Raw genomic sequence first — 27,733 nt, forward strand, 5'->3', positions numbered from 1 at the left:
CATCTGTGGATGATATGTGTGTTTATAGTGCTTTTGGTTAATCTGTTTTAGTGCTTTTTATCTTCTGACATATTAATAATGACAGACTATTAACAAACTTTAAGATTTGAATCTCTGCTTAGTTGGCTCTTGTCAGTGTTGGCGGATAGCTCACCTGTTTTTCTACCTTACACACACGGCCCAGCATGCTCACGTCATGCTCCAGAGCCTCCCCTTCTGGGAGGATCCTGTCCCTCATCTTCCTGTCCATTGGTATTTGTCCTTTCCCCAAGATCTGATCCACCCTGCGACACAGAAGCACTGAATAAGCACAGAAAGAAGGCACACATGCCTGGAAAGGTGGATCTCCTCTATGGTGGGTCTCCTCTAATCTAGGGGTCTCAAAAAGACACCAGCAATCCATTTTGAACCTTTTGAACCATTAACACATTTTAAAGATCACCATAATATGCAGTGATGTTGTATGGTATGAATGCAGTATAAGTTATCCAAAATGCACTTTAGACTTTGCACTTTAATGTTCACCAGATCATCAGCTGTGGACCCTTTTGGACCTGCACATTAAATCAGGTAAGTATCTGCACTGCCTGACAGGGATGACTAGGTAGGACTCTAACCCTGAGCTGACATGTTTTGTCCGGGTTTGGATTAATGCAGAGAGGAAGAAGACGGATTCCTGGATTTGGTGCTGAGGGATTGCCGTGGACTGAAGCCTATGGCCAGTCTGTTCATGAGAGAGAGAGGTCTATTTTTAACATTGCATTATGAGACAAGGAGAGGAGAGGAATCCATTTAAGCTCCTCCAAGCAACAGCAGCACAAGCAATACTCAAAACATACCAAATGTCTAAGCATAATGCAGTAAAATTCACTCAGTGTGGAGCTAGTTTCATTAATCACATTGGGAAAAAAAACCCCCACACAGATCAAAGTAAGTTACACATTCAAAAAAACAGCATGCATGATGTCATGGAATTATTAAAATAACCCTGAATTTCATTTCAAACAAGGAAAGAATATTATGAAGCCATGAGCAGGTACACACAGACATTGCAAGACAGCTTAAGCTTCTTACTTTATCAGTGATACAACAGCTGTGCTGTACTAAATGTACCATGTATTCAGAAATGCATTAAAAGTTGAGCTGCTGAAAAATGAATGCTTCTTGAAATGTCTGAGATGCATAAGTGTCACATAGCGACAGACAAGGATGACCCAGACACAGAGCCTAAGCTTTGACTCATCTTCATTCTGTCTATATGCGGTAATGGAGCAGGGGACTCTGGGTGAGCTGACCCTGCCCCCGACTGCTTCCTCTTGGCTCAGCTGCGGTACAAACGCTGGGAAGAAAATGGTTTGGCTTTGCTGCTTGTGGGTCTGTGGTTGAGCCACTGTTATATCCATCCTGAACAGGAGAGCCCAAACAAGGAAATGCAGCACAAGTTCAGATATAGTCAGCAATATATACGCAGTCGCTCGGTGTTTTATGCCGTCGTTTGTGTGTTGCACGTTAAGACGTGAGTGGCCGTGAGCGAAGGGCAGAAATGGCAGGGCTGGAAGTGTGTTTTCAACAATGTGTTTACGCGTATAGCCTGCAGGAGTCAGTCTACTCTAACCTGGTCTGGAGATTCTTAATGCGGCACAGCATGTCCAAGTGTCCGGCCGAGTACTGCTCAATCACATCTTTCACATCATACGGCCGAAGGGTCTCCTTAAACTTCTTCTTGGCCACATGGAACTTCATTATCCTGGAAAAAAGGTAAAAGACACAACTAACGTCCCACCTCTCCCGTAACAGCAGATGGCTTTTCGTGTTTTTTAATTTAATGTAATTTAAATTAGGTATAGAGCTATTAAAGCTGAAAAGCAAACATTTAAAGCTCTTTTTATATCATAATCTCAGCTATTTTTGAGCTGAAGCACAAAATCTTGCACTAACTTATCTGAAAGTCAAGACAGTTTGTATAAAAATGTATTTCCTATTTGTAAAAGTACAATAAAGCTGACAGCCACTTGAGTGATTCATTCTTTAAGATATCAAACATATTAAACACAGTTCTTGTCATAGTTATGGATATTTCTGAGATCCAAATCTGTTTTAATTATACTTCATCACAGTCCTTATTTCATTGCTTGTTGCTCTAATGAAATTACAAGGTAAAGTACAAGGGCTTAATGTTGCAGTTTTTATTTTAGGTCACTAGAGGGAGATGACAAACCATATGTGTGGTATAGAGTGCATTAACTATAAAGCTTAAAAGAAACCACAAGAGAGTTCAGATTGTAATTTGTTACAGCGGAACAATTTTCTCACCAGTATCACACAAGTCTCCACAGGAGGAAAACATTAGGGTCACTGGAGTATGGTCAGTTTTTTAGAGAATCATTCTATGGGGAACTAAAATATTGATGTAGTGGTGAACGGATCTCAGTAACATACAGTTTTAAATCCTGTGTCCAGTGTCAGGAATGCTTAGACGCATGTGAGATGAGCTAGCGTGTAAGTGGAAGCAGCTGTGAGTGTGACTATTGGACACCCTGAGAAAACAGAGGGCTAAAGTGTAACTGCTTTGCTCTGCAAAGACCTTTTGACTTGGCACAGCTAGAAGGGTTGGGGTCTTCTGGAGTAACAGTAGGCCAGCTCAGCAAGACAGAGAAGCCTGAAGTGTAATGTCATGGCTCTTAGCTGCACAGGCTGGCAGGAATGTGAAATCCACCCATACTTGATGGCCTTTGTTTCTCTTTTGTTTGTACTAGTCTTGTGCACCTATCTCATCAGAGTGTGTGCTCTCGCAGGTTCACACAAGAGTGGGCCCCCATAGTCTTGAACGCAGTCTGAGCTTGTCAGCTCACCTGACAGCTCTGATGACTGTCTTCAGAGGAGCAGACAGATCTTCCACCGAGATATCGCAGTGACAGCCCTTCTCATCAAAACAGTCATCTCCTCCCAGACTGTCAGCTATGAGCAAGAGGTGATTGTGCAGAGAGAGAGCAGACACGGTGGATGAGAAACAGGGGGCAAGAGAGCAAGCCCCAAAAAGCAGAATGCACATGACCCATAAGGATGCAGAAAACAAAACTCTATCATTTAGATTGGAACCGTCTGACAGTGGATTGTCATTGATCCTGAAATCAATCAGCTGAATACAGGAGGAGGAGGAGGAGGAGGAGGAGGAGGAGGAGGAGGAGGAGGAGGAGGAAGTGGAGGAGGAGGAGAAGGAGAAGGCATGGGAGAAACAGTACAGCGCTGAATTAACTCAGCATTCAGGACAAAGCCCTCCCATGCTGTTGGACAGCCTACACCTGTTCGCAAAGGGTCAAAATCTTCATCTCATAACTTAAACAAAGGTTTAAATATTCACATACTTAAGGCTAAAAATCATGCCAAAGCAATGCAGGTTTAGACCGAATGCTTCAGGACTCTTTGAAGAGCAGACTGAATTCCACGCACTAAACCATATGTGCTCACCACATTACATTCCAGTAAAGCTCAGAACCTGCGGATGATCTGAATGGTACTTTCTTAACGAGATATACTGTTGTGTAACGGGCCAGCTATGTTGTAAAGCACAACGGTTGTAGTGTAGGAAAAACGGTTGTAGTGGTGAGATTACTCATGAACTGCAGAGCTCAGCACTTCTCTGAGATTCACTCTCCCCCTCAGTGGACGCTTATAAATGACTCTGGGCTGGGCTACGGAGGGATATAAGGCCTTTATCCTATTCATCTAGACCTGAGGGCCATCGGCCTGTACCTCCTGATGCTCCTGTACACTTTGGACATATAAGCAGGTTAAGTAGGCACTAGGAGAGGAAATAAACCAATACAACATGCCTATAGACAAAAAAACCTACTATAGTATAATTGTATTGCTGTATACTATGATCAGGATATCTTGCAATGTAAATATATAAGAATAGCCTTAGATATTTGAGCCAAAATAATGACATTTGTTTGTGAGTGCCACAATTTATAAAATCACCCACAGAACACATATAGCTAGTGTCTCCGATTGGTCATGATTTTCTCAGTATTCAGTAAAAACAGTGAGAGTCCAGGTGTGCATTGCATATCAGGAAATCTGAACAGGATACTCATGTTCAGCATGCATGTGCAGCCGCAGAGGAGCCATTAGAGAAGCAGCTGAGCTTGGCACGCCGTGAGCCACCCCCCCACCCCCTCACCCGGGGTGCTCGGAGACGGGGGCTCTACTTATAACAGCCGCAAAACGCTTCCCTGCGGCTTTCTGCTGAGTCAGCGTAAGCAGTGACGGAACCACAGCGGTCATTAACCCTCCACCCAACCTGGGCCTGTGTCACCGCTTGCCGTGCAGCTGCCTACGGGGAATTTGGACCCACCAGGTGCCCTGCTGAGCATCCCCATGGCACTCGTGCTGCTGCACAGGGATTCGCACAGAGATGTAGCCGTGCAAAACCTTTTGGCAAAACTGAGCACACACAAATGTCTTCAGCTGTGGGTGGAGGTAATGCCAACCAATTCAAAAATAGATCAGGATATTTTTAGTATCTTAGGTGTGTAGTGCTGTCTTGTCTTATAAGTAACTGTCTTGTTAAAACACACGTGTATGAAGTTCTCAATACAAGTTAAGCAGCACTGCTGTTCAGCAGAACCCTGAGTCTGAAAGGAGTCATCCCCTCATCAGGGCTGCTCTTGGGGCTTGCGGCACAGTATTCAGAGGGTTAATCCCCCTGCATATACCCAACTAGACGGCCTTCTAAACATAAATAAAAACATAGAAACAAACAAATGAATAATTATGCACTGCACTAATGTCTCCTCGATTGGTGACGAAACGTCTGCAATCTAATTTCCAAACTCGGCGAACAATTCAGAATCAATCAAACCAACCTGGGCTATCAATATTCCAAATTATTTTAAACATGGCAGAGGACAAAGAGAGAAGGAGAAAAGGTTGATCTACATATTATTCAGCTTTCAAAACCTTGAACTGGGTTCCACAGTTCCAAAATGTAAAGGCTTACATTTTTAAACTGTTTTAGTTTTAACTGGATATATATTACACTGCTAATATTCATTGCAGTCAGATTGACAATTCATTAACATCATAGCTTCTAATCTTTTAAACTACAAAACATTTTACATATTCACAGTAATAGCCCCAAAGATCCCACAAGCCATCAGGTCAGGCTAATCAGAAAGGCCCTCCCACCTTCAGGCACGGTCCGTGATTGGCTTTTGAGCCGGAGGGAGGGGCGGAAGCGTGTCCGGTCGTTAAAGCTCCAGCTCTTCTGCACCTTGGCCGGGCTGCTCCCCTCCGTGGCTGCCTCGGTGCCGGGGGAGCGGCGGTCATTCAGTGAGGTTTGCCTGCTCTTAATGCTCTGACCACGAGGGCTGGCCATGCGCACGCGCTCCCTAAAACTCAGCTTATGACTACAGGACAACGAGTGGGGACGCAAGCGCCAAGACCCACAAGAAGAGAAGAAAGATGAAGAGAAGGGGGAAGGAGGGGTGAGAGGAGAGAGAAAAGATGAAAGATCTGTTAAACAGAGTATGCACAACTGGCAGGAGTGAATAAATAAGACACAACTGTTTAGCCTGTTTATTGTTGTTTTTGGCTCTTTTAATTCAATGCCTAAGCTCGCTAAGTCCAAATGCAGAAACACTTTCATTGTAATTCTGTTTAAAGATGACAGAATTAAGGCTTTACTGAATAGCCACAGTAGGACTTTTCCTTATTATGAAAACATATCCTGAAATGTCCTGTACCTAAACACCAGCATGTACCCATTGGTACCATACCAAGGCACAAAGGTAAATGTGCAAAGGTGGTATGGACTGGAGCCTGGCTGGGTAAGCCCTCAGTGCTTACAGATAGTGCTACGCAAAGGGCTGACTGTAAGCAGAAGTTAAACGCATGCACATGCAAAATGCAGTTGGAATTAGCTTCAGCTTCCGACAGACGAAGGAAAACCTGATGTCTAAGATCCGAAAGCCTGCTGTTTAGATCTACAACCACACCTCCCACATAACTCCCTTCAGCAGACCTGGGATCCCAACTGCAGCAGTGCATTTGCTAGAGACATCTCCATTTATGAAATGCATCAAATCATGCAGGACACAAACAGTCATTCACAAATCAGATTTCTCTTATATTCAGTGTGCTCTCCGAGCACATGTTTGCGCTAGCCTAGTTCTTCAGGCAACAGGCACGAGGCAGAAGACTAAACTCCCTGTTAGAATGCCTTGGCAGGCTCAAAAAGAGGAGACTGAGGGGATATTAGGAGTGTCTGTCATCATCCATGCAGCTGCGGTTAGTCAGCATTCTCACTAGTTACGTGGCCAGAACAGAGGGGATGCTGTGTACCTATATTTCCTTGTGGTATACCTCCTGAAGAGCTTCTGCCTACTACTATGACCCTTACTAGGCAGCGTGGAAGACACACGAGCATGGGTTAGTGAGATCGTAAAGAATTAGCTGATTTCCTTAAGTGGAACAAACAAATAAGTGATTTGGAAACACAGACACATAATTGGTTGTATAGTAGAAGGCCAAGTACTTCTGAATTTGTTATTCTATGTTCAGTATAGTATTAAAAGCATAGTGGGTGGCAAGTTACATGCACATGTACACGAGTTATACACACACACACACACACACACACACAGTCTTGTATTATTATATTTGTGGGGCATTTCAATTTACTTGTATATACTTATTTATTAATGTTGAAATAATGTCATAGTTTTTTAAATAAAACCTGAATCAACAACAGCAACAACATCAATAACACAAAAATGTCATCGTTTTGCAGTCTTCACTGAGACATTTGGTCACCACAAAAAGCAACATATATGTCCTCCTCCAACACATACACAAAACATACAAATGCAGCCCACCCACACACTTCAGGAAATAAAAACTAGTCTTTGAGAAAGTTACTTTAAGTCAATTACAGTAGCACTGTTCTGCTAGAACAGCATCACTCTGGCCAGTAAAACGCATCACACTGCAAAAATGTCAAGTAATTTTATTGTGGCGGCTCATGTAGACAGTCCTACACATGCTGCTAGGGGCATTTAAGCCTTAGCTTTTTGTTTTGTGCCTTTAAGGTTCAGATAACTATTTGAAGACACATATTTGCCACCCACCAAGGGAACTGTAAATTGCTTCACTTAGCCCTGCGCCACACACCCAAAATCCAATTACACTGCTAATTAAAACCAGTGTAAGTTGAAATAGTAAAAAGACTTTGATTTTGCCATTATTTACAGAGCACCAGTAATGAGCCAAGCTGAAATGACAAGGAAATTAACACAGCAAAGCACATGATCAGCACATTTAAGTATCCAGTGACAGAGCTTATGCTATGGCTAAACATAACCTGTTACTGTAGATATGTAGATGGACATAAGTGGCAAATACAGAAGATATATATATATATATATATATATATATATATATATATATATATATATATATATATATATATATATATAGAGAGAGAGAGAGAGAGAGAGAGAGAGAGAGAGAGAGAGAGAGAGAGAGAGAGAGAGAGAGACCTTATATATTAAATAGAACCTCTTTCATTTTCTCTGCCACTCTGCTTTCTCTGTGGCTTTTAATAATCACTTGTGTGTGTTGGCTGGAGTGATATTTAATCACTAACATATATAAAATTTGAATGGAAAAATTGCATCAAACTGCTGTCTGTGATCCACAGAGACATTTGGTACTGTGCTCTATGCTCAATTACAGCCAGGCATAATGTATACACAGCCTCTCTCTCTCTATCTCTGTTTTACACAGACACAGACACACACACACACACACACACACACACACACACACACACACACACTCTCTCTCTCTCTCTCGCTCTCTCTCTCTCTCTCTCTCACACACACACACACACACACACTCTCTCTCTCTCTCTCTCTCTCTCTCTCTCTCACACACACACACACACACACACACACACACTAACACACACATGCACACACATATAAGCATCTTCATGTTTTCATAGACATTCTGCCATCTGAACTCTGAATAGGCTGCTTTTCTCTACAGTGCAGTTGCTATTCCTGAGTACAATGGCTATTCCAAAATAGCTAACAATGTAAGCAGCATTACTTTAGCATGAGACACAATAAAGTGATACTATTTATTATATATTATAATTTATTATAGTGATATTACACAGGCAAAAATGCATTCCGGTGGACATGAATACACAGATGGTGTACAATATAAGAATAACAAACCTGGTGGCAGATTCGCTCTGGTCTCTCCTTCAGTTGTTAGTTAGAAACAGAGAGGAGAACAGGGTCAGGAAATGAATTCTTTATATGAGAAACAGGAGCATACAGGAGTCTGAAATATACTGAATCTTTCATATGAATGAATCATCAATATATTTCTTGCTGTGTTAAACACAAAATAGTATACTGTAAGTCAAGGGAGACAGAAAATACATACAAACACAGACATACACACACACACACACACACACACACACACACACACACACACACACACACACATACACACATACACACATACACACACATACACACACACACACACACACACACAGACAGACACACACACACACACACACACACACATACACAGACAGACACACACACACGCGCACACACACACAGTAAGAATCAGAAAACAAAGCGTACCATGTAAAACTGGAAAAACTGAGAGCGGAAGATAATATAAGCAGGCCCAGAACACCAAGCAGACATGCAGTCAACAGGCAATGCACAATCAAGCTGTCTAGGTAAGCTCTAGCAAGGCTAATTTAGCTTGAAAATGGACCGGAACTCAGTGATTACTGGAAAAACAATGTTATGCTTCTGTCTGAATGTGTGTGTGTGTGTGTGTGTGTGTGTGTGTGTGTGTGTGTGTGTGTGTGTGTGTGTGTGTGTGTGTGTGTGTGCGTGCGTGTGTCTGCAGGTAGCTTGCACAGTATGTCCAGGCTCCTGAAGGACAGTTTACACTTATAGTCATTCAGTCTCGCCTTTCAAATCAGGCCTGCATAACTAGGAGAGAGTATCTCCCCACATACTGCACCTACAGAAAAAAAGAAGACCGCTCAGGGTCTCTGTTTTTTATATCGACTGAAGTGTCACTCTGTGCGCAGCACACAGCCCTAGTGGTCTGGTGACTGCAGACTTTACCTGAGCTAAACGGGTGAATACAGGAAGAGGGAGTGTAAAGATGCAATTATGTTTGGAGACGCAGATCTTTTGGTAAAGGTGGAGGTGGGGGGCAAAGGTCACAGAAGCACAGACACCAAATACAACACCAGCTGCCAGAGTTGTACCTACTTTGTAGGGCTGCAGGTATGCAACGCCTTCAAATGAGGCTTCCAGGTAGCAATGGAAACCGAGTTCTCATCAGCCGCATAACTACGCCAAACACACTACGTGCAGAGTATACAAAAGGAAAACAGAGAGGAAAAAATGGAAACCCAAAAGAAAAGTACACAAGGCCAGAAGAGAGCGGGGGTTGGAAAAAGGAAAATAAACAAACAAACAAACAAAAGAAAAAATAAAGAAGCAGATTAGTAAAAACCAGTTCAGGTCAGAGTTTTGTCATCAGTGGACTGCATGGATACATGCCTTTGGAGAGGGAAAACACTTATAAAGTACCGCCAGGTGCCAGTCAGGTATGTTCTGGAGCAATCTGTGGAGTAGAGTCGCCACGCAGCCTGGTGCAGGACACACACCCAAACACACACACACACACACACACACACACGCATGGAGACGAGTGCAGAAGGACATCAGAATGGTGAGGGCATAGCCAGGAAGACAGGCCACCTTTCACTACAGGACATTTGTTCAGTGAATGGCTGTTGATTTAGTGTTGACTTCCTTCCTTCAAATCATTCCAAATGTTCTTAGGTGGCAGCTTTTTAAAATTAGTAGGTATTGTATTTAGGACAAAAAGTGGCAACACTGAAAAAATGTCTTATTGCCTGGTGAGACACATATAACATTCAAACAGTTAGAGGAGGATATTAGGAGAGGTTGGAAAAAGTCCCATTTATAATAATGATAAATAGATCTGATAATAGTATTTAGCCAAATAAAAATAATGACAACCCATAGGATTCATTCCTTTGAATGTAAGAGGTATAAATAGATAATTCAATAAACAATACATTTATAGAGCAAACCAGAACAAACAAACAAACAAAAAAATAGAGGTTTAGGTTTGGTAGCTTTGTGTTGTACATAAAACAGAAACAGGAACGAAATGAGGACGTGATATAGGAAAAGTGAATCATTTTGAAAGAAAAGAAAAATGCGACGGTAGAACCATGACACACATGCCCCCAGCACACACGAGCACAGGGGAAGCGTGGCGCAACGAACAGCTTTCGCTCGTAGCGCTCGCGAGCGTGAAAAGACTCTGAAAGAAAAGTCTCGAGCCAGGAGGGCTCGTTCAGATTCACGCGCCCCTGTTCTTACGCCGGACGCCGGCGGTGAACGTCACACCAACAAAGATGCACCGTGGCATGTGACTTTTTTTTCCCTTTGTTTCTGAAAAATTAAGGTCATGGTTAAAACGTGAGCTTATTGGTAAGTTTTCGCTGTAGATTCTGCATCTAAAAAAAAAAAAAAGTTACAGGAGAGGAAAAGGAATTGATTAATCCAGTGAGAATATTCTGCAGCAACACGTTGAAGCTATGAAGAATGACCTAGGTAAAGAAAGACTCTTTAAATCAGGGTTCTTATCACAAGGAATAGTTATAAATAGTTCATTTTTTATTCTTTCAGTCAGTAAAATGCCTTTATTTACTGGATGTGGGTATTGTTGTGTATGCTTGTAAAGGACACACTTTCCTGGGGCAAATTTGTTTCTATTTATCTAAAGGAGGATGGTTCTGTCTATTAGGAAAAACTATTATCCTTGTGGAAACCCTCAAACAAAATTCCTTCCGTTGAAACACATAATAAATACTGTTTCTGTTTCTTTTGGCTCTAATAGATGATAATGGGCTTCAATGAAATCTCTCTCTCTCTCTCTCTCTCTCTCTCTCTCTCTCTCTCTCTCTCTCTGTGTGTGTGTGTGTGTGTGTGTGTACGTGTGCATGTTATTGTTCACTTTCTCTTGTCTTCAACAAAATGCACAAGAGCCTGCTGAAACTGAGTTTTACATGTACAGAAAATAGATGAGAAAAGACTGGCTGAGGCAGATGGAAAATCCCAAACAGCCTCAACAGGCCAAGCTCCCCTCTCAGCCCAAGGGAAGGGGCCATTATTTCAGAACTGCTCATCTACCCAGTAGTGGAGTCACACATCCATACCAAGTGTCTACTACGCAAATGTAGATGACACTGAATATATACATTAACATTCAAATGGTCTTTTATGAATCCATTCATCTCTATTGTTTAATTAGTTACTGTGTTACTGTGCAGGGTTTACATATTTCATCACTTTTCTTCATCCCTGAGATAGGCCAGTGCAGGCTTTACCTGTATTAGGCTGGCAGCTGGGTTTCTTCTCTTCTCAAAATGTTTCTGTCTGTGCTGCTCTTGTACCTTTAGAGCAAAGCCAGAGCCTAGAATTCCCTACACACACACACACACACACACACACACACACACACACACACACACACACACACACATACACACACACACACACACACACACACACACACACACACACACACACACACACACACACACACACAAATACAAATGCTGATTTATTGATTTGTTATTTAGCAGCATTGGCAAAGCATTTGATCCTCACTACATTCTCCTAATTGCCCTCTGCATAACAGTCTGAGTACAAGATGGCCTGAGGGAGCATGAAAGTGTGTAGGACACACCATACCTGACAGAAAGGAACAGACAGTTAAAGACTGATAAACAGAGTGTGAAAAAACATCTACCTTTGGGGCTCATTAATAACTGATGTACACTTAGATATATGAACACACTCCACATGAAAGGCAGTGTTTCTGACGAAGGTTTATTTGAACAATTGGAAGTGATTTTGGTTGGTGTGTGACACCTGACCGATATGAATCTTTACTTGTGAGAGCTCAGAGAACCACTGCAGTCCTGAAATAATATTAGCCACATAGAGCTGGAAGCCATCCCTGTACTGGAAGGACACATATATGGATCTGAACACCGAACTGAGACACCTTGAATTAATATCATGGGGTGACCTACCACACACACAGACGTCTTAGCAAGCGGATCAAATTTGATGAGCACAAAAACAGGGAGTGGAACTTTGTGAAACAAATTATTCTCCTGTTTTCAGATTGGATTCATGACCTAGAGTCAGAAAATAAAGACCTAAACATGACCTATTTTGGAGCTACCGCTCCACTATATATGGGAACTGAAATGCAGTTTAGTTACCTGCATGGTTCCCAGAAATGATATAGCCCACTAACACCAAGCCAAACTAGGCTGCTTTCTCTGTGCTATACAACCGTGCTAGGCTTGTGTTCAACATACTCACCGCGGGCAGGGCGAAGAAGGAGATACCGAGGAGGGCGAACCCCGCCGAGAGCAGCCGGCCCGGCCACGTCTGTGGAGTCTTGTCCCCGTAGCCGATGGTGGTGAGGGTGATCTGAGGGCGAGAAGGTAGGTTGCGGGGTCAGAAAAAGTGCAGTGCGGGTGGGCAGGGTTGGATGACGGAGGGTGAGGGAGGCGCATGCTGCAGTTTCCTGTGCACGCACACAGGCACCACGCTGGAAGGCAGCTGTGGAGACAGCAGCGGGGCCACGATGCAGCGCCGTGAAAGCCGCATGCCGGACACGCTGCTGCACTTACAACAACCCTGTCTGGTCTGCGTTAATAAAAGGCCATGTAGATCTAAAGGCAAACAGAGGCAGACTCTGGAGTTACTGCCGCACAGACGTTTGTGTAACCCCCGTCCCTCTGTGAGAGTAATAAATGAGTAGCTTGCGTACGGGAAAAAAGGCATTAATCTAACGGCTCCCTCTGCTTTCCACACCAGTAAGTGAGAGCTGTGGATTCTTGCAGGCCGGGAATGCTTCAACAAAGCCCTAGCCAAAGCAAATTCAACACATCTATTAAAAGTGAACGATCTGTCAAATGCTGAGCATGCTGCGGCTTTCGATGGGGCCTGAAAGTACACACACACACACACACACACACACACACACACACACACATACACACAAATCACTGACACTCACACACTCGAACACACACACACACACACACACAATACCCACAGACACATATGCACACACATACACACAAATCACCGACACGAACACACACAAATACATACATACACACGTACACAAACATAATACACACAAATGCAGACACACACACACACACACACACACACACACACACACACAGCCAGACTCTTGCTCTTCTACTTTACTGCTCAAGGCTGCTGTCCCCCTGGCTACTCCACACATTGGCCTGGGCTGAGCGCAGTAATTCCCTCTCAGCTGTCCAGCACTGGCCCGCCACCGCACGCAGTCTCTCTCAGGCAGGTGACTTGCACTGACTCGCCTCAGGTCACCTACACTATGGTGGCTTTTCCTTGCGCGACAGTGAAATCATTTTTTTGTTGATTGGTTTGTTAATTCTGGGTGGCAACAGACATGACGTGCACACTGCTGTGTTCTTTCATCCAGTGTTGTAATTACTGCAGAATGGGGAACATACTGAAGCACAATAGTGATTGTAGTGGCCCTGTGTTGATTCTTGTGTGAAGGAGACAATAAGGAAAAATTGCACTTATAAGAAGCAAACAGGAAGGCTCGATTAGAGTAGATTTGACAGCATGATGTAAAGATGTTCCTAATTGGTTTGGTTATCATGTGGGACAATCGAAACAGTTACAGTACTGCAAATGACAGTTACGTTATTGGTTCGTGTGTGAGAGGGAAAGGGAGAAAACCATGAGAGGCGGTCATCTTGAAGAACACGACGCCACAGCGCCATAAAGACTCACCGTTCCCCACCAGAGGGCGTCAGCATAGGTGGCAAACTGCTTGTTAAACTCCTTTTCCACCAAGTAAACCAGGAACGAGGAGAAGATCAGTACCAGAAATCCAATGTACCAGGCAGTCACCAGCTCCTGTACAAGGAGAGCGCAGAGTGTCACAGTGTGCCAGAAACCCGTCAGCGGGACGCACAGTAATGCAGGATGGAACGGGACAATTGGAAGGCAAAGTGCCCGTTTTGCGGGCCACGGCTGCAGCCCACAAGCTGTCCACGAAGCGGCGGCTGGCCGAGGGAGGGGGGGAGTGAGCATGCGGGTCGGCTGGTGCCCATGGCGGCAGCGGCAGGGGGGGAGGAGGAGAGCAGGCTGCCAGCCGGGGGTGGACAGGGCCACGTACGCAGCCTTTAGGGACCAGGCCTGGCAGGGCTTTACCCTGCTCAGATCTGTCATCTGCCCGGGTTTCTGGGTCGCATCTAGCCTTTGTGCTGCTGTGTTTTACGGCGGAGGGCAGGCGGAGCATTCTTCCAGCTCTAGCACCCACTTATTTCACCCACTCTTTGCTGGCTCCGTGGGCTTTCACGAAGCACTCTGGACTAGTGTTTACTGCGAAAGTTCAGGTGGTAGTCTCGAGTTTCCTCGTCGCACTGTAGTTAAGGGAAAATTTATTTGAACGGAAGTCCAAGAGCTGTTTACACTTCACTAAGTTCTCAGTCTTAAGCAAAGCCCGTAGGCTTATAATAAATGATCCATTTTATTACGCTGAGCAAGAAACAAATCTTTCACCTTGCTGTGAGCGTAGACTACAGATCCCAGCAGTTTCCAGGTGCCCCCCCGTCTGTCCATGCGCACCATCCTCAGGATCTGTAAGAAGCGGAGGCTGCGCAGGGCGGACGTGGCGAAGATGTTGCCCTGGCTACCGGCCGACACCACGGCGATGGACGCGATGAGCACGATGATGTCTGTGATGTGGAGAAACAGACAGGTCCGATAACACATCCATTTAGAGACGGACGAATCGGCCTCGGAAGCCTGAGACTCTCTACAACAGGGCCTTCTACAAAGTCTCACTCAGCTGAAAAGGTGCAGCTGTGTTAGTCATCAACCAAGATGGGGTTTACTCAAAAAAACAAACCTCCCCTGGAGTGTAGGTCTCATCTGTGATGAGCAACGCTCTCAACACTCTTCCTATTGTATTTGTCTTGTTCTGTTTTGACAAGGCAACCAGAGGCAACCGGCGAGTGCCACATCCCTGCTCCAGCACCTGGGAAACGCCTGCCAGGGCTGCTTTGGAAAACAGGCACTGTGCAGTGGTGAAATAAGTTGATGGCTATTTCACATGTCTGTCATCTCCCTCTCACACACACACACACACACACACACACACACACACACGCACGCACGCACACACACTCACACACATATACACACCCACACACATATGCACACATACATCAGATGCAAAGCAAGGGGCCAGTACAGGAGAGTGAAGCCACATCCTCTCAGAGCAGCAAATTCCGGTCTCACATCCAGACCACAGCCGCCTGCCTGGGACAATATTGTTCTTTGCTCAAATCACACAAGCCTTATTTTCTTCCAGACCAAATGGTGCACAAGAACTTCAAACAAGGGGAAAAAGTGGAACAAAAAATGGTTTTATGATTCAAACACAGTGACGAAAGTAAATAAAAAACCATGCATTACCACAAAACTAGAAATCGCAGCGTTGCAGTGAATGGGAATAAAACAGAAGCAAACCTTGAGGTGCCAGTGTGAATTTCCCCCCAGAGAATGATGCTTCATTCTCAGCTCTGCTCACCCTCTGCACAGACCCTTCACATCTCCAAATCTCTTAACTTTGAAGAAACGTTCAAAGCCTGTGTTATGACCTCCAGTGCACCTACAACTCTACCTCCTGACGGTCTATGCCGAGCTAAGAGGAATGGAGTTTCCCTCATGGTTTCCTCTCCTACACAACCTGCCCTCATCTTTTATTCAGTCACTGCTGTCCATCAGAAATGAAAAAGCAACACATGCAAAGAGGTCATGACCTCACAGAAGCTTCATAACAAGTCTGGAGGAAAGATTGCATTGACGCAATGACCATGGTTTTAAATGTGTTTGCTCAACTCTGTGAGCTGGATCGGGGAGAAAAGGACTGCTTAATTAGTGTGTATGGGCCACTGTGCTTATTTAAGGGCCCGAGGGGTGTGTGGTGTGCAGGTGCATGCTTTAATGAGGTTTAAATGAGCACTGGAAATACATCGGGCTTCATGTTTTGCTAGCCGTAACACTTTGTTGGTCAACTAGCTCACTGATGCTCTGAAGGAGTTATGGAGTTCTGTTTCTTAAGGAATGAGGGCTTAAGCCACATCATTTAGGTTAAGCGCGTGCCGCGCACGCACACACAGAAAAACACACACATCTACCCTGTGTACGTTTTTGAGAAACATATAACTAAAAGTGGAATGCTAAAATCCTCTCCACGGAAAACTACATGGCTAAAAGCGAGAGTGACTCAAGAGGCCCATCCTCCTTAACCTCTGTGTGTGTGATGTCCAACCCATCCATTCTAATCTACCACCAGAATTCATTTTTCACCCACACAGAGATGCCTAATCAATTTCCTCACACAGACACACATGTAATTAAATACGCTTAGACAGACACACGCGCACACACGCTCGCACACACCAAGAGCCACTCAAAGGCAACAGATTCTGTCTCACCTATAACACAGAATGGTTTTCTGGCAAAGCGAAGCCGACCCTGCCATCCTCTGTAGCGACAGCAGCATCCAGCAGACCAGATGCGAATGATGTACTCCAGACCAAACACAACGATCATGACAAACTCCTGCAGATTGCAACACACAGCAAACAGCAGATCACTCATTAACAACGTTACTGTCTTAACACACTGTGCTGTGTTGGTAAATTAGGTCAATTAGGCTTTATGGTATTTGTCATGTTTCAGCAAGCCGACTAACCTTATTTTTTCACCTACTACAGCACATATGCTGGCCATGAAGTATAATAACCAATATACCTTGGTAAAGAAATAAGTTATAACTGAAAATTATGCTCTTTTGAAACAAGAGGCTATATAATTATTCCCTTGTGGCAAGTCAAAAAACTAATACTGTTTGTATGTTATTTGTCAATTGCTTAATTACTTTATGAAATCATTTCTCCTCTATAAAGCACCAAATTAAAAGATGTTTCACACACCTTTAAAAACAACAGCCATCGCAAAGCAAACTGAGATAATTAAACTATGATAATTGCAAAAAGGTAATTAAACTGTATAATTAAAATTAGATCATTAATCTGTGTACATATTGCAGGTGATCATCCACTGGCTCAGATAACATCAGCGGAAAGTACATGACCCGGAACCCCTCAGCAAACCCTGCCAGTACCCCAGTATGCACCATAATGCAAATTTTAGATTTATTATATATTTATTTATCTATCTATTTATTTATTTATTTTACCACGAACATGCCATTTTAATGCTGAAGTTTCAGGAGTGTGCACATGAATCTGAAATCAGCGCCTCTATTCTGATTTCAAACATTAAACGTGCCAGAGGTTTTTCCAGAGTGCACAGCACATGGCACCTGAGGACCGTCTGGCGCGGTGAAATGGGGGAGTCGGCATGGCAGGGTAGGCTCGCTGCACAGCGCTCGCAGAGGGTGCCGGTGCGGGCTCTTGTGGCGCTTCGCGGCAAGCTTGCCCTGCTGCCCTCCTGCACGACATGGGAAAGGGGATATAAAAAGCCTGAGTGTGCAGTTTGAGCCGGGCCTGCCTGCGCTGTGCGCCGCAGGATCCAGTAATAGTGTCTAGTTAGCGTAATTACCCCCGGAGCTCATTCATCAGTGCCAGCTGCCGGCCCTGCTAATTGCGCAGTTTGATAAAGCCTGACGGGACTCGGGGCAGATTAAAACATCTGTCAGTAGGGCGCATTATGGCTCAGCTGAGGATGCCGCGGTAGAGTAGCAGCTCTCCCTGGATCTCAGCATTCCTCCTGCAGTCAGTGGCCAGATCACATGTGCACCTCCAGGCAAAAAAGCCATCAGACCCTTACAATGCAGCTATCTGTGCCACTATCACTTTCTCATATATTTAAACATCATTTTTAAATCTCTGTTTGGCTTCAAAGGTATGGTGCACTGCGGTATTATATGAATTAGGGTTGTTCGCTACACATATTCACCAACACATGTTCTCTAATGCATGCAAGGCGTCTTCATAGTGTCTTTATAGGTTATGCATATGAATGCTTGATTCGTGTACATAGCCATTGCAATGCTGAGTCTGGTACAGTGTTTGGAGACTCTGTGTGGCTCATCTCTATGGGATTCGCTTGAAATTCCAAGACAACTGAGCTGGCCTTCTATGCCCTGTCATGACACCGTGTGTTTGGTCACAGTTCTCTGTCCTACTGAGTGCGCTGAGGATCCCATGTTTTCCCATCAGTGGGAGAGGAGCCACCTTTGACCTCAATTGAGGCCAGAGCTCACGAGGCACGGTGAGGAAAATCTCACAGCTGGACACATCAGCTGACACAGCAACCCAACAGAGACACCATGGACACAGCATGGACATTCATCACCTGAGAAGATCATGCACACCCCTGAAACAATACAGAGTAAATCTAGCCCAACCAAACAAAAGCTCCATCAAATAGCAAATCTTTAGCAGTGTAAAGAAGGACCAAGAAGGGTCCTGGAACATTAGATTAAAAAAATGATTTGAAAGACATCGAAGACTTTGCTTTTAGCCTACACTTAAATGACCTCATGAACTAACTGTCTCTAATGGTTGTTTTGTGTGTGATGAGGTGAGGGGTGTGTGCCGTTCTCACCAGTATGAACAGGCAGTGGTTGGACACATCCATGTGGGCTGGGATGGTGGAGAACACAGACAGGACCAGACAGCCAAACACCAGGATGAAACTGCCAGGGAATCAACACAAAAACAAAGCACATTTACTCTTCTGTAACTGTACATGCACGCGAGCATGCGAGCTGTCCTTCGCTGTGGAAAGTACCGGCCTGCATGGGCCAAGCTCAGACAGCAGGACGACACCTCTAAGCACACCCGCATCGGGTATCAGATGCGTTCTCCTTCGCACATTGCGCTGGCCGAGGCATGCCAGCCATCAGGGCAGTGGAGTTCCGTGTGCTGCTTGAGAGGGAATGCTGGCCCCGGAACGGAGCCCCTCCATACACCTGCCACCCCATCACTGTCAGACCCAATGGCTTCTCCTTTAATAAAATAACACCAGTGCCTGGCCAGCTCAGATAAGAGCAGGGGCAAACATCGCTGAACACGCACGCGTAGGCACGCGCGCACACACACACACCCCCACACACACACAATTTCACATAAACTTCCCCAATTTTATACACAACTTCTGCTGCTTTGTCATTCCTACATGTCATCTTAAAATGGGATTATGTGTCAGTTCCCTAATAGTAGAAAAGTATAGTAGTAGTATAGTGACACTCATTTGGGTGATCAGGCTGATGCTATATATGATTGAACCTCTATACACACACGTGGGTCTAGCACTCTACTGTCTTAGAGTTGTACTCAATATCCTATAACACAAAGACAAGCCCACCAACCATATGCGAACACTGAGGTCATAAATCTTCTCTCTATGGCAAAACTTTCATTTCATTTTCCTATCCCTAATTTTCCTGTTCTGAGTAACAGACATGACGGTGCAAAGATGTTACTCTGAAAGTCATACATAGTAATGAAATAAGCAGTTCTGAATATCTGTTAAAGTAGCTGAGATGCAGAATTGGGTGAAACAGAAAATGCCCTCCAGGCAGCAGTAGTCTCGCTCTCCTGCTCTTGAGTCTGGGCCTGAACATGGGTGTCGTTTTCCACCCATGGGACTGTGCGTGTGACTGTCACCGGAGCAAATGCGACCACGTGTGTGATGGTGGCATATTGGCAAAGATGCTGTCAACATCACGTCGACACCCCCCACCTGCTCGTCCGATCTCTCGTGTTGTGTCTGCCAGCGTGGCACAGCCTGTCTGCCCAGCACCTCACCCCTGACCGCTAAACACACAGGCTAGCATGGCTGCTATGATGGATTCACCTGCCATCTGTTTCTTTTGACTGTTTCTAGAACAGCAGGCCAGAAGACTGGGGCAGAGAAGAATGAGTCACCACACCACAGAGTTGGACTGGGAACAGAGGTCACAGCAGCCTGACGTAGCTCACTTCTTCTGGCAGGTGTTTTTTGTGCAAAAAACGAACAAACAAGCAAAAAAAAAAAAAAATGCACTTTTTCAAACACAGCCTCAGAAACACTTGCGTGTGAGCTGAGAAGCAGACTCCTGCTGCAGCTGTCAATTCTGGACATGCTTTTATTGTGGCATGGGTAGAAAGGCATGAGAAGCTTCTTTTGCACAGATGCACACACTGCACACACTCTAGGGATCTCAGTCATGGAGGTGTGGGTGTGGGAAATCTAACTGTGTTCCGCTGACCCAGTGAAGTCCAGCAGAGTGAAGTCCAGCAGAAGAGGACACAAGAGCTCCTGTCCTCTCTGTGCTCGGCCGTGCAGTACACATCTTTCATCCAGGCCTGTGTGTGAGCATGCGGAGTGTGTGGGTGAGGGTAGGGGTGTGTGTGTGGGTGTGTGTGTGCATGTATGCAATAGTGAATGCATCAGTCTTCAGTGAGCTATTATCTGCATTATGCCTAAAGCGGAGAACTGAGAGTCCAACCATCTGTTTAGTCTGTGTGTGTGTGTGTGTGTGTGCGTGTGTCTGTGTGTGTGTGTGTGTGCGTGCGTGTGTGTGTGTCTGTGTGTGTGTGTGTGTGTGTGTGTGTGTGTGTGTGCGTGCGCATGCATATGTGAAAGACAGGATATGCTATACATGGAAAAGAGTCTCTGAGACATGTGGGAATCCTTAAACTCACGTCAGCAATAATGATTCTCCCTGGGTGTGGATCTAAATTAGCCCACATTTCCCTCTGGATTTGGACAACCACCAGCGAGCACTGCATAGTCAGACATAATGCACTAGAGGGCAGTATTGCAGTCAGTCAGGCTACACACACATATACACACACACACACACACATATGTATACACACACACACACACACAAACACAAGTTTGCACACACATGGCATATGTGAAATGAATCTGATGAAAGTACAAAAAGTGTAAGACTATAAACAACTGGAAAAACAGAACATGAAAGTAAAAGAAAAAAAATCATCTCATACTCTCTCTTAGGACAGAGGTCTGTCTTTGCCTCCATGACTAGATAAATAAAGATAATTCATTTTCCATTGGATTAATATGAAATATTAAGTGAACAAACCCCCGTCCAAAACACAATATGGCCTGAGTTATAACGGCTGCTCTGTGAGTTATTGTATGCCGTGTACAAATAGCCTGCAGACATCTGGCTCTGATTTGGCCTGAGCGCCTAATAGCCCTCTTCTGTTCTGTCAGAGAGGAACGGTTTGGACACTCACTCCTGTTTTAGTGCGGCTGGAGAGCCCATCGCCTCTGGCTCCATTCAGGCCTCGGGTCAGCGGCAAAGCAGTAACAAGCAATAATGAGATGGCTCTGTCCACATCTCCCTACAGGCTTGCAGTCAGCAGTCTAGCAGTAATGGGTGAGATTGGTGTTTTTGTGTGCCTGAGGGGCTGATGAAAGGGCAGCAATAGTTAAATCAGACTGATTGTAATAGTTTGGGACATTGCAGGTGGGCATCTATGATGAAGAGCAGCTCACCTGGACCCCGGGGACTTTACAGGCATTGTGATGCGATAGCCTGAAGCAGGTGGAAACTTTCGCCCATAGTAAGCAACCTGAGGAGCTACAGCTTATGTACGCGTGTGACGTTTGCTCTGCCTTCCCATAGGTTCCTTTATACATAGCGATCCACAAATACGAAGGAATCTTTAGCAATGTTCCAGGGAACTGCCAAAATTCCTGTAGAGTTCCTGTGTGATCTTATGGATGTTGGATGACCTCATATTGATAGGCTGTCCAATTTACTGAAGTAATATGGGTGCTGCTATAGCCAGATCCCAGACACACATGAGGTAACAAATGAATCAAACCCTGATGGTCCATATCTTACAAATGTGTTATGAGAAGCTTAAAGCATTCAAACAGTCCACCTAAGAACAACACACTCACACACCAGCTGTCCCAGAAGCGCTGTGGACCCAGAGTCCTCTCTTGACCTCATCCTGTCCATCACTGCACTCCTACCACATCCAACTACCCCTGTCACTTACTCCATCTAAGCTAAGATATGGACAAATCATAAGGCAGGTTTACTGCAGTTTAGCTCAGCACAACTGAAACAGCTCTGTGGGCCAGTGCGTCAGTGACCCCAGGGGCAGAGAACAGAGCCAAGGGTCAGCTCTTCACAGCGAGAGAGCAAGGAATTCTGGATACACTCCTGGACCTCAAAACATACTCATTTCACCCTGATTGTGTACAAGCTTCTCAAGTTAAAGTTCAAAAGTGGGGAAAAGTAAAAGAGACACAAAGATTATATGGATTTAATGACCATGTGGAGGTGCATGCATGTGTAGCTGTGTGTGTGTGTCTGTACATGCATGTGCATACGCATGCGCACGTGTGTGTGTGTGTGTGTGTGTGTGTGTGTGTGTGTGTGTGTGTGTGTGTGTGTGTGTGTGTGTGTGTGTGTGTGTATGTCTACCAGGTGGGAGTCTTGTCCAAGGCAGAACTTAAAGAGTGTGTATGGGGTCAACTACATGAGAGGTCAGTGTTTTCCACACCCTGCAGCCCACTGTCATTATCCACTTAATTTTTTTTCTTTTATAGACAGGTCATGAACTAATTTTTAGTCACACACACACACACACACACACACACACACACACACACACACACACACACACACACACACACACACACATTAAGAAGAAACATCAAAGAAATAAACATGTATGACCTGCCAAACTAGCTAAGAGAAGAGCTGGAAGCTGGGAACGCCATTCCAGATCCAATATCCAAAGGGCGTACACCAGCCGGAAAAAGTGGGAAGGAGCCTACAAGATAAGATTACCACTGACCAGGTTAAGACACAAACCTCCATGAACACATCCAAGCAATGGCCCAGGATGAGCTGATGAGGGGTTGCCCTGCACATGGTGTCATGGTCACCATGGAAGCAGAGGAGGTTCCAAGGCAGGATAAGCCCTTCCACGGAATGTACCACTGACAGAGAGCTGTACCACTTATAAAATACTATCCTACCCATGGCTGGAAAATGCAGGACCAAAGGACAGCACAGAGGCCCTAATCATGGCAGTACAAAATCAAGCACTAAGCACTAGATCAATGGAAGCCAGGGTGTATCGCACCAGGCAACAGCCAAGATGCAGACGGTGTCTCTAATCCAGCACCAGGTAGCAGGATGCAAGATACTGGCAAGGAAAGCAGACGCTGAGAGACACAATCAAATGGCAAAGATCATGTACAGGAACATATGCAAGGCACGCAAGCTGCATACCCCCAAGTCCACGTGGGAGGAACCACAGAGAGTGGTGGAGAACGAAAAAGCTAAGATCCTGTGGGACCTCTGGAAACAGGTAGTGGTAAACCAACCAGACAGCAAAAGAAGAAAATGTGCAGAACAGTGGCATTTTCTGTAATGCATATGGAAGTCCCAAGTGATGGAAATATCCAAAAGTTGGAAAAACAGCAGAAACTAGAATGTGGGAAGAAACTAGAATATGGAACACTAAAGTTATTGCAGTATTGATAAGGGCACTTGGGGCTGTGATCTCTAAGTTGGAGGAATGTATCCAACAGATCCTAGGAAAGACCTGATAAAGACATGTACATACATAGGCATAATACAAAGATAGTTTGGCCTGTAAAGCATAGGGGTTCGTGTCTGTACTGAGCATGTAATAACTGAATCTCTAAGGCTGTAGCAGGTACTGGCCGCTGCTATGGCTAGCTGACTTCAGGCCTGTTCTGGGTGGTGAAGGGTAGTAACTGGAATGGAAGCTTGGCTAATCTGAGCACAGCACAGGTTCAGGGCGTGCAGAGCAGGTGAACCTTCTACCCTCCAGGAAGAGCTCTAGACGTTTGCTCTGCAGCCCAGTGGCAGCTGCTCCTGTTTATAAATAATGGACTCTGTTTATACACATGCGCACTGCAACTTAACAGCTTGTCTCACGCAAACAAACCCTCATGCACGGCACAGCTGGTAAGTATATGCAATCACGCAGGCTTGGACAGTTGTGCACCAAACTTGTCTTTGTGTCAGCGTTGCCTGTGATGTTGTCTCCGGCTGCGGCTAAACTTTTCCCTGAAAACAATCAGCGACAAGTTCCTGTCTTTCCCATTTAACTATAACAAACAATATGGCCATCCAAAAGTAAACACAGAGCCACGAGCATCTGGTTTTCTTGGGCGAAAACATGTTTGGGTGAAAGCGGGAAAGTTTGCTGACAGCCAGAATCTGACACGTCAAACAATAGCTAACGCTCTCGCACAAATATACTTTGGACATCAACACAGCATTTGCGAAAGGAAATTATGTTATTCCACAGCTATTTTGGTCAAAGTCAGGTGGAAGTGAACAAAGAATCAGTAGAAAAATAAAACAGAACCCCAAGAGGGCTTCACAGAGTGTGCGTACCAAAGAATATTCAGACACACAATTTACACAGACGAACACTTAGTTGCCAACCACTGTCTGGAGAAGAGGCCTGACCTGCTGATGCGCCAACAACTGCGGAGGCTTGCGCAGAAAGAGGGCTGAAGAAGAGTCCTGTGTTGGACCGAGAGAGTGAATCCAAAACCTTAGCAACTCTGACGACATGCCTGGACGTTTTGCCCACGATAAATGAACGCGCTGCCTTCTCGCCGTGCAGGATCGCAACCATTCCCACATAATGAAACAGGGTGAGACATAACCACCACCAGCGACTATGCTGTAAAAAAGCACCACCAGTTTTCAGGTGGACTAAAGCCCCGCAATTTGAACGGAGTCATCTAATACGAAGGCCTGATATTATCTGATCAGAAATAGTGCTGTCCAGGGTCCTGAAACTGATCACATATTGCCCGGACATGTCAAATATCCACATCTGCTATGGCTTCATCATGGCTGAGTAAAAGCAATAGGCTTTACTGTTAGTCAAAACCTTGAATATACTTCTTTCATCACCACAGAAACTTGGTTAGACAAAGGAACACAACTAGATAATTAGAAGATGTGTACAAATTAGAATATGTGCACAAATAAATTGTTACATACACAGTTAAAGTGACATGACCCATATGACTATAGAAATGTGACACCTATAATTTAAGTAATTAAGCTTAAGAAGGCTATCACCCCTCCACTGTAGCCCTGAGGAACATTACACGCTAGACTTTGGAGGACTGGTGTTCCCCTAAAATCCCACTAAATAAGTTACAGGGGGAGGCTATTATGAACCTCATGTTTATAGCCAAATTAAACATTTAATGAAGCCAGCAAAGAGCACCCATCCCTCTGTGAAGAGCACCCATCCCGCAAAGAGCACCCAATCCCTCTGTGAAGAGCACCCATCCCTCTGTGAAGAGCACCCAATCCCTCTGTGAAGAGCACCCAATCTCTCTGTGAAGAGCACCTATCACAGCCTGCCATCTAATCAAAACCTGATCTAATCAAAACCTCTGTGAGGAGCATGCATCCCTCTATGAAGAGCACCTATCCATCCGAAAAGAGCACCCACCCTGTGAAGAGCACCCATATATCTTCTAAGAGTATCCACTCTTCTGTGAAGAGCACTCATCCCTCTGTAAAGAGCACACATCCTTCTGTGAGAAGCATCAATCCCTCTGTGAACAGCACCCATCCTTCTGTGAAGAGCACCCATCCCTCTGTGCCATCCTTACTGGATGGCTCCGTCCTGGCCAGGCCCAGCATGCTTGCTTTCAGTCCTCTCTCCCCTTTTCCTGGCTGAGCGTGCACCCTGCACTAAGCTATCACGCACGGGTCTGGGTCTTGCGGTCTGTGTTGGGGAGGACAGGCAGAAAGCACAGACAGGATGTCCCCCTGCCAAGAGTTTATTAACTAATCCCCTGTTTATAAAATCTGCTTCAATATCTTACAAGGTTGATCGGCTAGATAAAACACAGGGTTTTATTTCTAAGCAACTACTTAACAAAACACTACACAGCCTAGGCCCGACCAAACCCCAGGACACTTGTGGGCAAGGGTTCACTGGGGTGAATGCAAACACTTATTAAGCTTATTAGTTTCAGTGCTCATTCATTATAATTATTAGCATCATGAATCAAAAAGCTCAACCAATAATGCTGTCCCATAGTTTGCTTCTACTGAAGAAACGATGTGAGTTATATAATAGGCCTACAATTAATGAACTTTTATTTCAGTTAGTCATATTTATTAAGTTAGTCATATTGGTCAGCATTTGAAAAAATTATTATGAAATTAATCTAAGCAACTTTCTGGTTAAATATACTTTAGGAAATAGAGTCTCTGTATAAGATGCCATAATTCCATAAATGTTGGTAACAATGACTGTGGTAATTGGTAATTGATAAAACAATAAGGGTTGTTCATTATCTCTTGCTCCTAAAACATGTCTATATAGCATTCAGAATAAGTTCCCCCTTCACTTTCATAGTTCTTGCAAATATTGTTATACCATATACATAAATGTATACTGATTCAGTAGATCTCAGATACAAGTCCAGTTTCCCAGTTGATCAGTTATTAGTTTAAACCCCTGTGAAGTGTTCTCCGTCTCTCTAAGATAGCAAAGCCCTTTCAAGTGTGGGACATGTTTCGTGATGTTATTGAGATGTTATTGAGATGTTATTGAGAAGGCTCATGCACTGCTGTGGCTAACACTAGCTGCTCTGGAATGGAGGAAGAGCAAAGGCTAAAAGCTTCTCTGACATCCATCAGAATTCATTAGCATGCACCTTTGGTCAGTTATGTTACTGATCATTTCACTGACCCTGCGATGTTTTATTAACCTTCACCTTTTTTACCACAAATGTTTAGATGAATGCAGACATAGATATGTAAGTGTATGTGTGTGTGTGTGTGTGTGTGTGTATATATATATATATATATATATATATATATATATATATATATATATATATATATATATATATATATATATATATATGGGTGTATGTGTGTAAGTGTATGTATGCATAGTTATGTATATTTATGGGTACACTTTATATGTGTATAAACAATATATGTATGCCTCGTGTATGCATATTTGTTACTTGCCTTGTACAGTATTTACAAAATGTTCTTGCTGTGCTGTATAAAATTCAATTAAAAAAGCAATGAAGCAATAGTGCATGACTTCCCTTTGGTCATGACAGTGCTTGCGTTCATGTCAGTCTGGATGTCTGACTAATGCAGCTCTAAAGCCCAAGCTGGAGTCTTGGCATGCCTCTTTTATTTGTAGCAGAAGGGAGAAATCTGACAAGGTTTGGTGCTTATGTCATCAGTTTTATGGCTTGTGGCTTCGTGGAGACACCATTTGGTTTTGGAGTACCAGTCTTTTTTCTTTCTTTCTTTTTTTGTGCCGTGGTCTCTGTGAAGAATAATACGGTAGCGCCTAGACAAAACAACTGCTACCACTAAAAACATGCTGGGTTATGTGAGTGGCAAAGGGACAAATAAAATGATCTTATTTGTTTGGATAGTGAGAAAGGGAGAGGGCGAGACGTGGACTAAAGAGCGGGCT

The 27,733-nt window shown here is 44.4% G+C and overlaps 1 protein-coding gene across 1 annotated transcript in view; it reads right to left on the reverse strand.

Annotated features, from left to right (window-relative positions):
- The window catches only part of kcnq5a (potassium voltage-gated channel, KQT-like subfamily, member 5a), an 83,881-nt gene that overhangs the window by 3,008 nt on the left and 53,140 nt on the right, over positions 1-27,733 (reverse strand). Inside the window, exons 2-14 of the mRNA XM_035531887.2 lie at positions 18,831-18,921; positions 16,691-16,817; positions 14,748-14,923; positions 13,974-14,099; positions 12,492-12,602; positions 11,483-11,578; positions 9,324-9,418; positions 8,247-8,273; positions 6,346-6,402; positions 5,191-5,411; positions 2,853-2,958; positions 1,616-1,747; positions 155-284 (exon numbers count right to left, since the gene is read on the reverse strand). Of these exons, the coding sequence (XP_035387780.1) occupies positions 155-284; positions 1,616-1,747; positions 2,853-2,958; positions 5,191-5,411; positions 6,346-6,402; positions 8,247-8,273; positions 9,324-9,418; positions 11,483-11,578; positions 12,492-12,602; positions 13,974-14,099; positions 14,748-14,923; positions 16,691-16,817; positions 18,831-18,921 (1,495 nt within the window). The remainder of the gene's footprint in view (positions 1-154; positions 285-1,615; positions 1,748-2,852; positions 2,959-5,190; positions 5,412-6,345; positions 6,403-8,246; positions 8,274-9,323; positions 9,419-11,482; positions 11,579-12,491; positions 12,603-13,973; positions 14,100-14,747; positions 14,924-16,690; positions 16,818-18,830; positions 18,922-27,733) is intronic.

The sequence above is a fragment of the Electrophorus electricus genome, chromosome 12 (assembly GCF_041902795.1).
Source record: "Electrophorus electricus isolate QZ-2024a chromosome 12, ASM4190279v1, whole genome shotgun sequence".
Classification (NCBI taxonomy): domain Eukaryota; kingdom Metazoa; phylum Chordata; class Actinopteri; order Gymnotiformes; family Gymnotidae; genus Electrophorus; species Electrophorus electricus.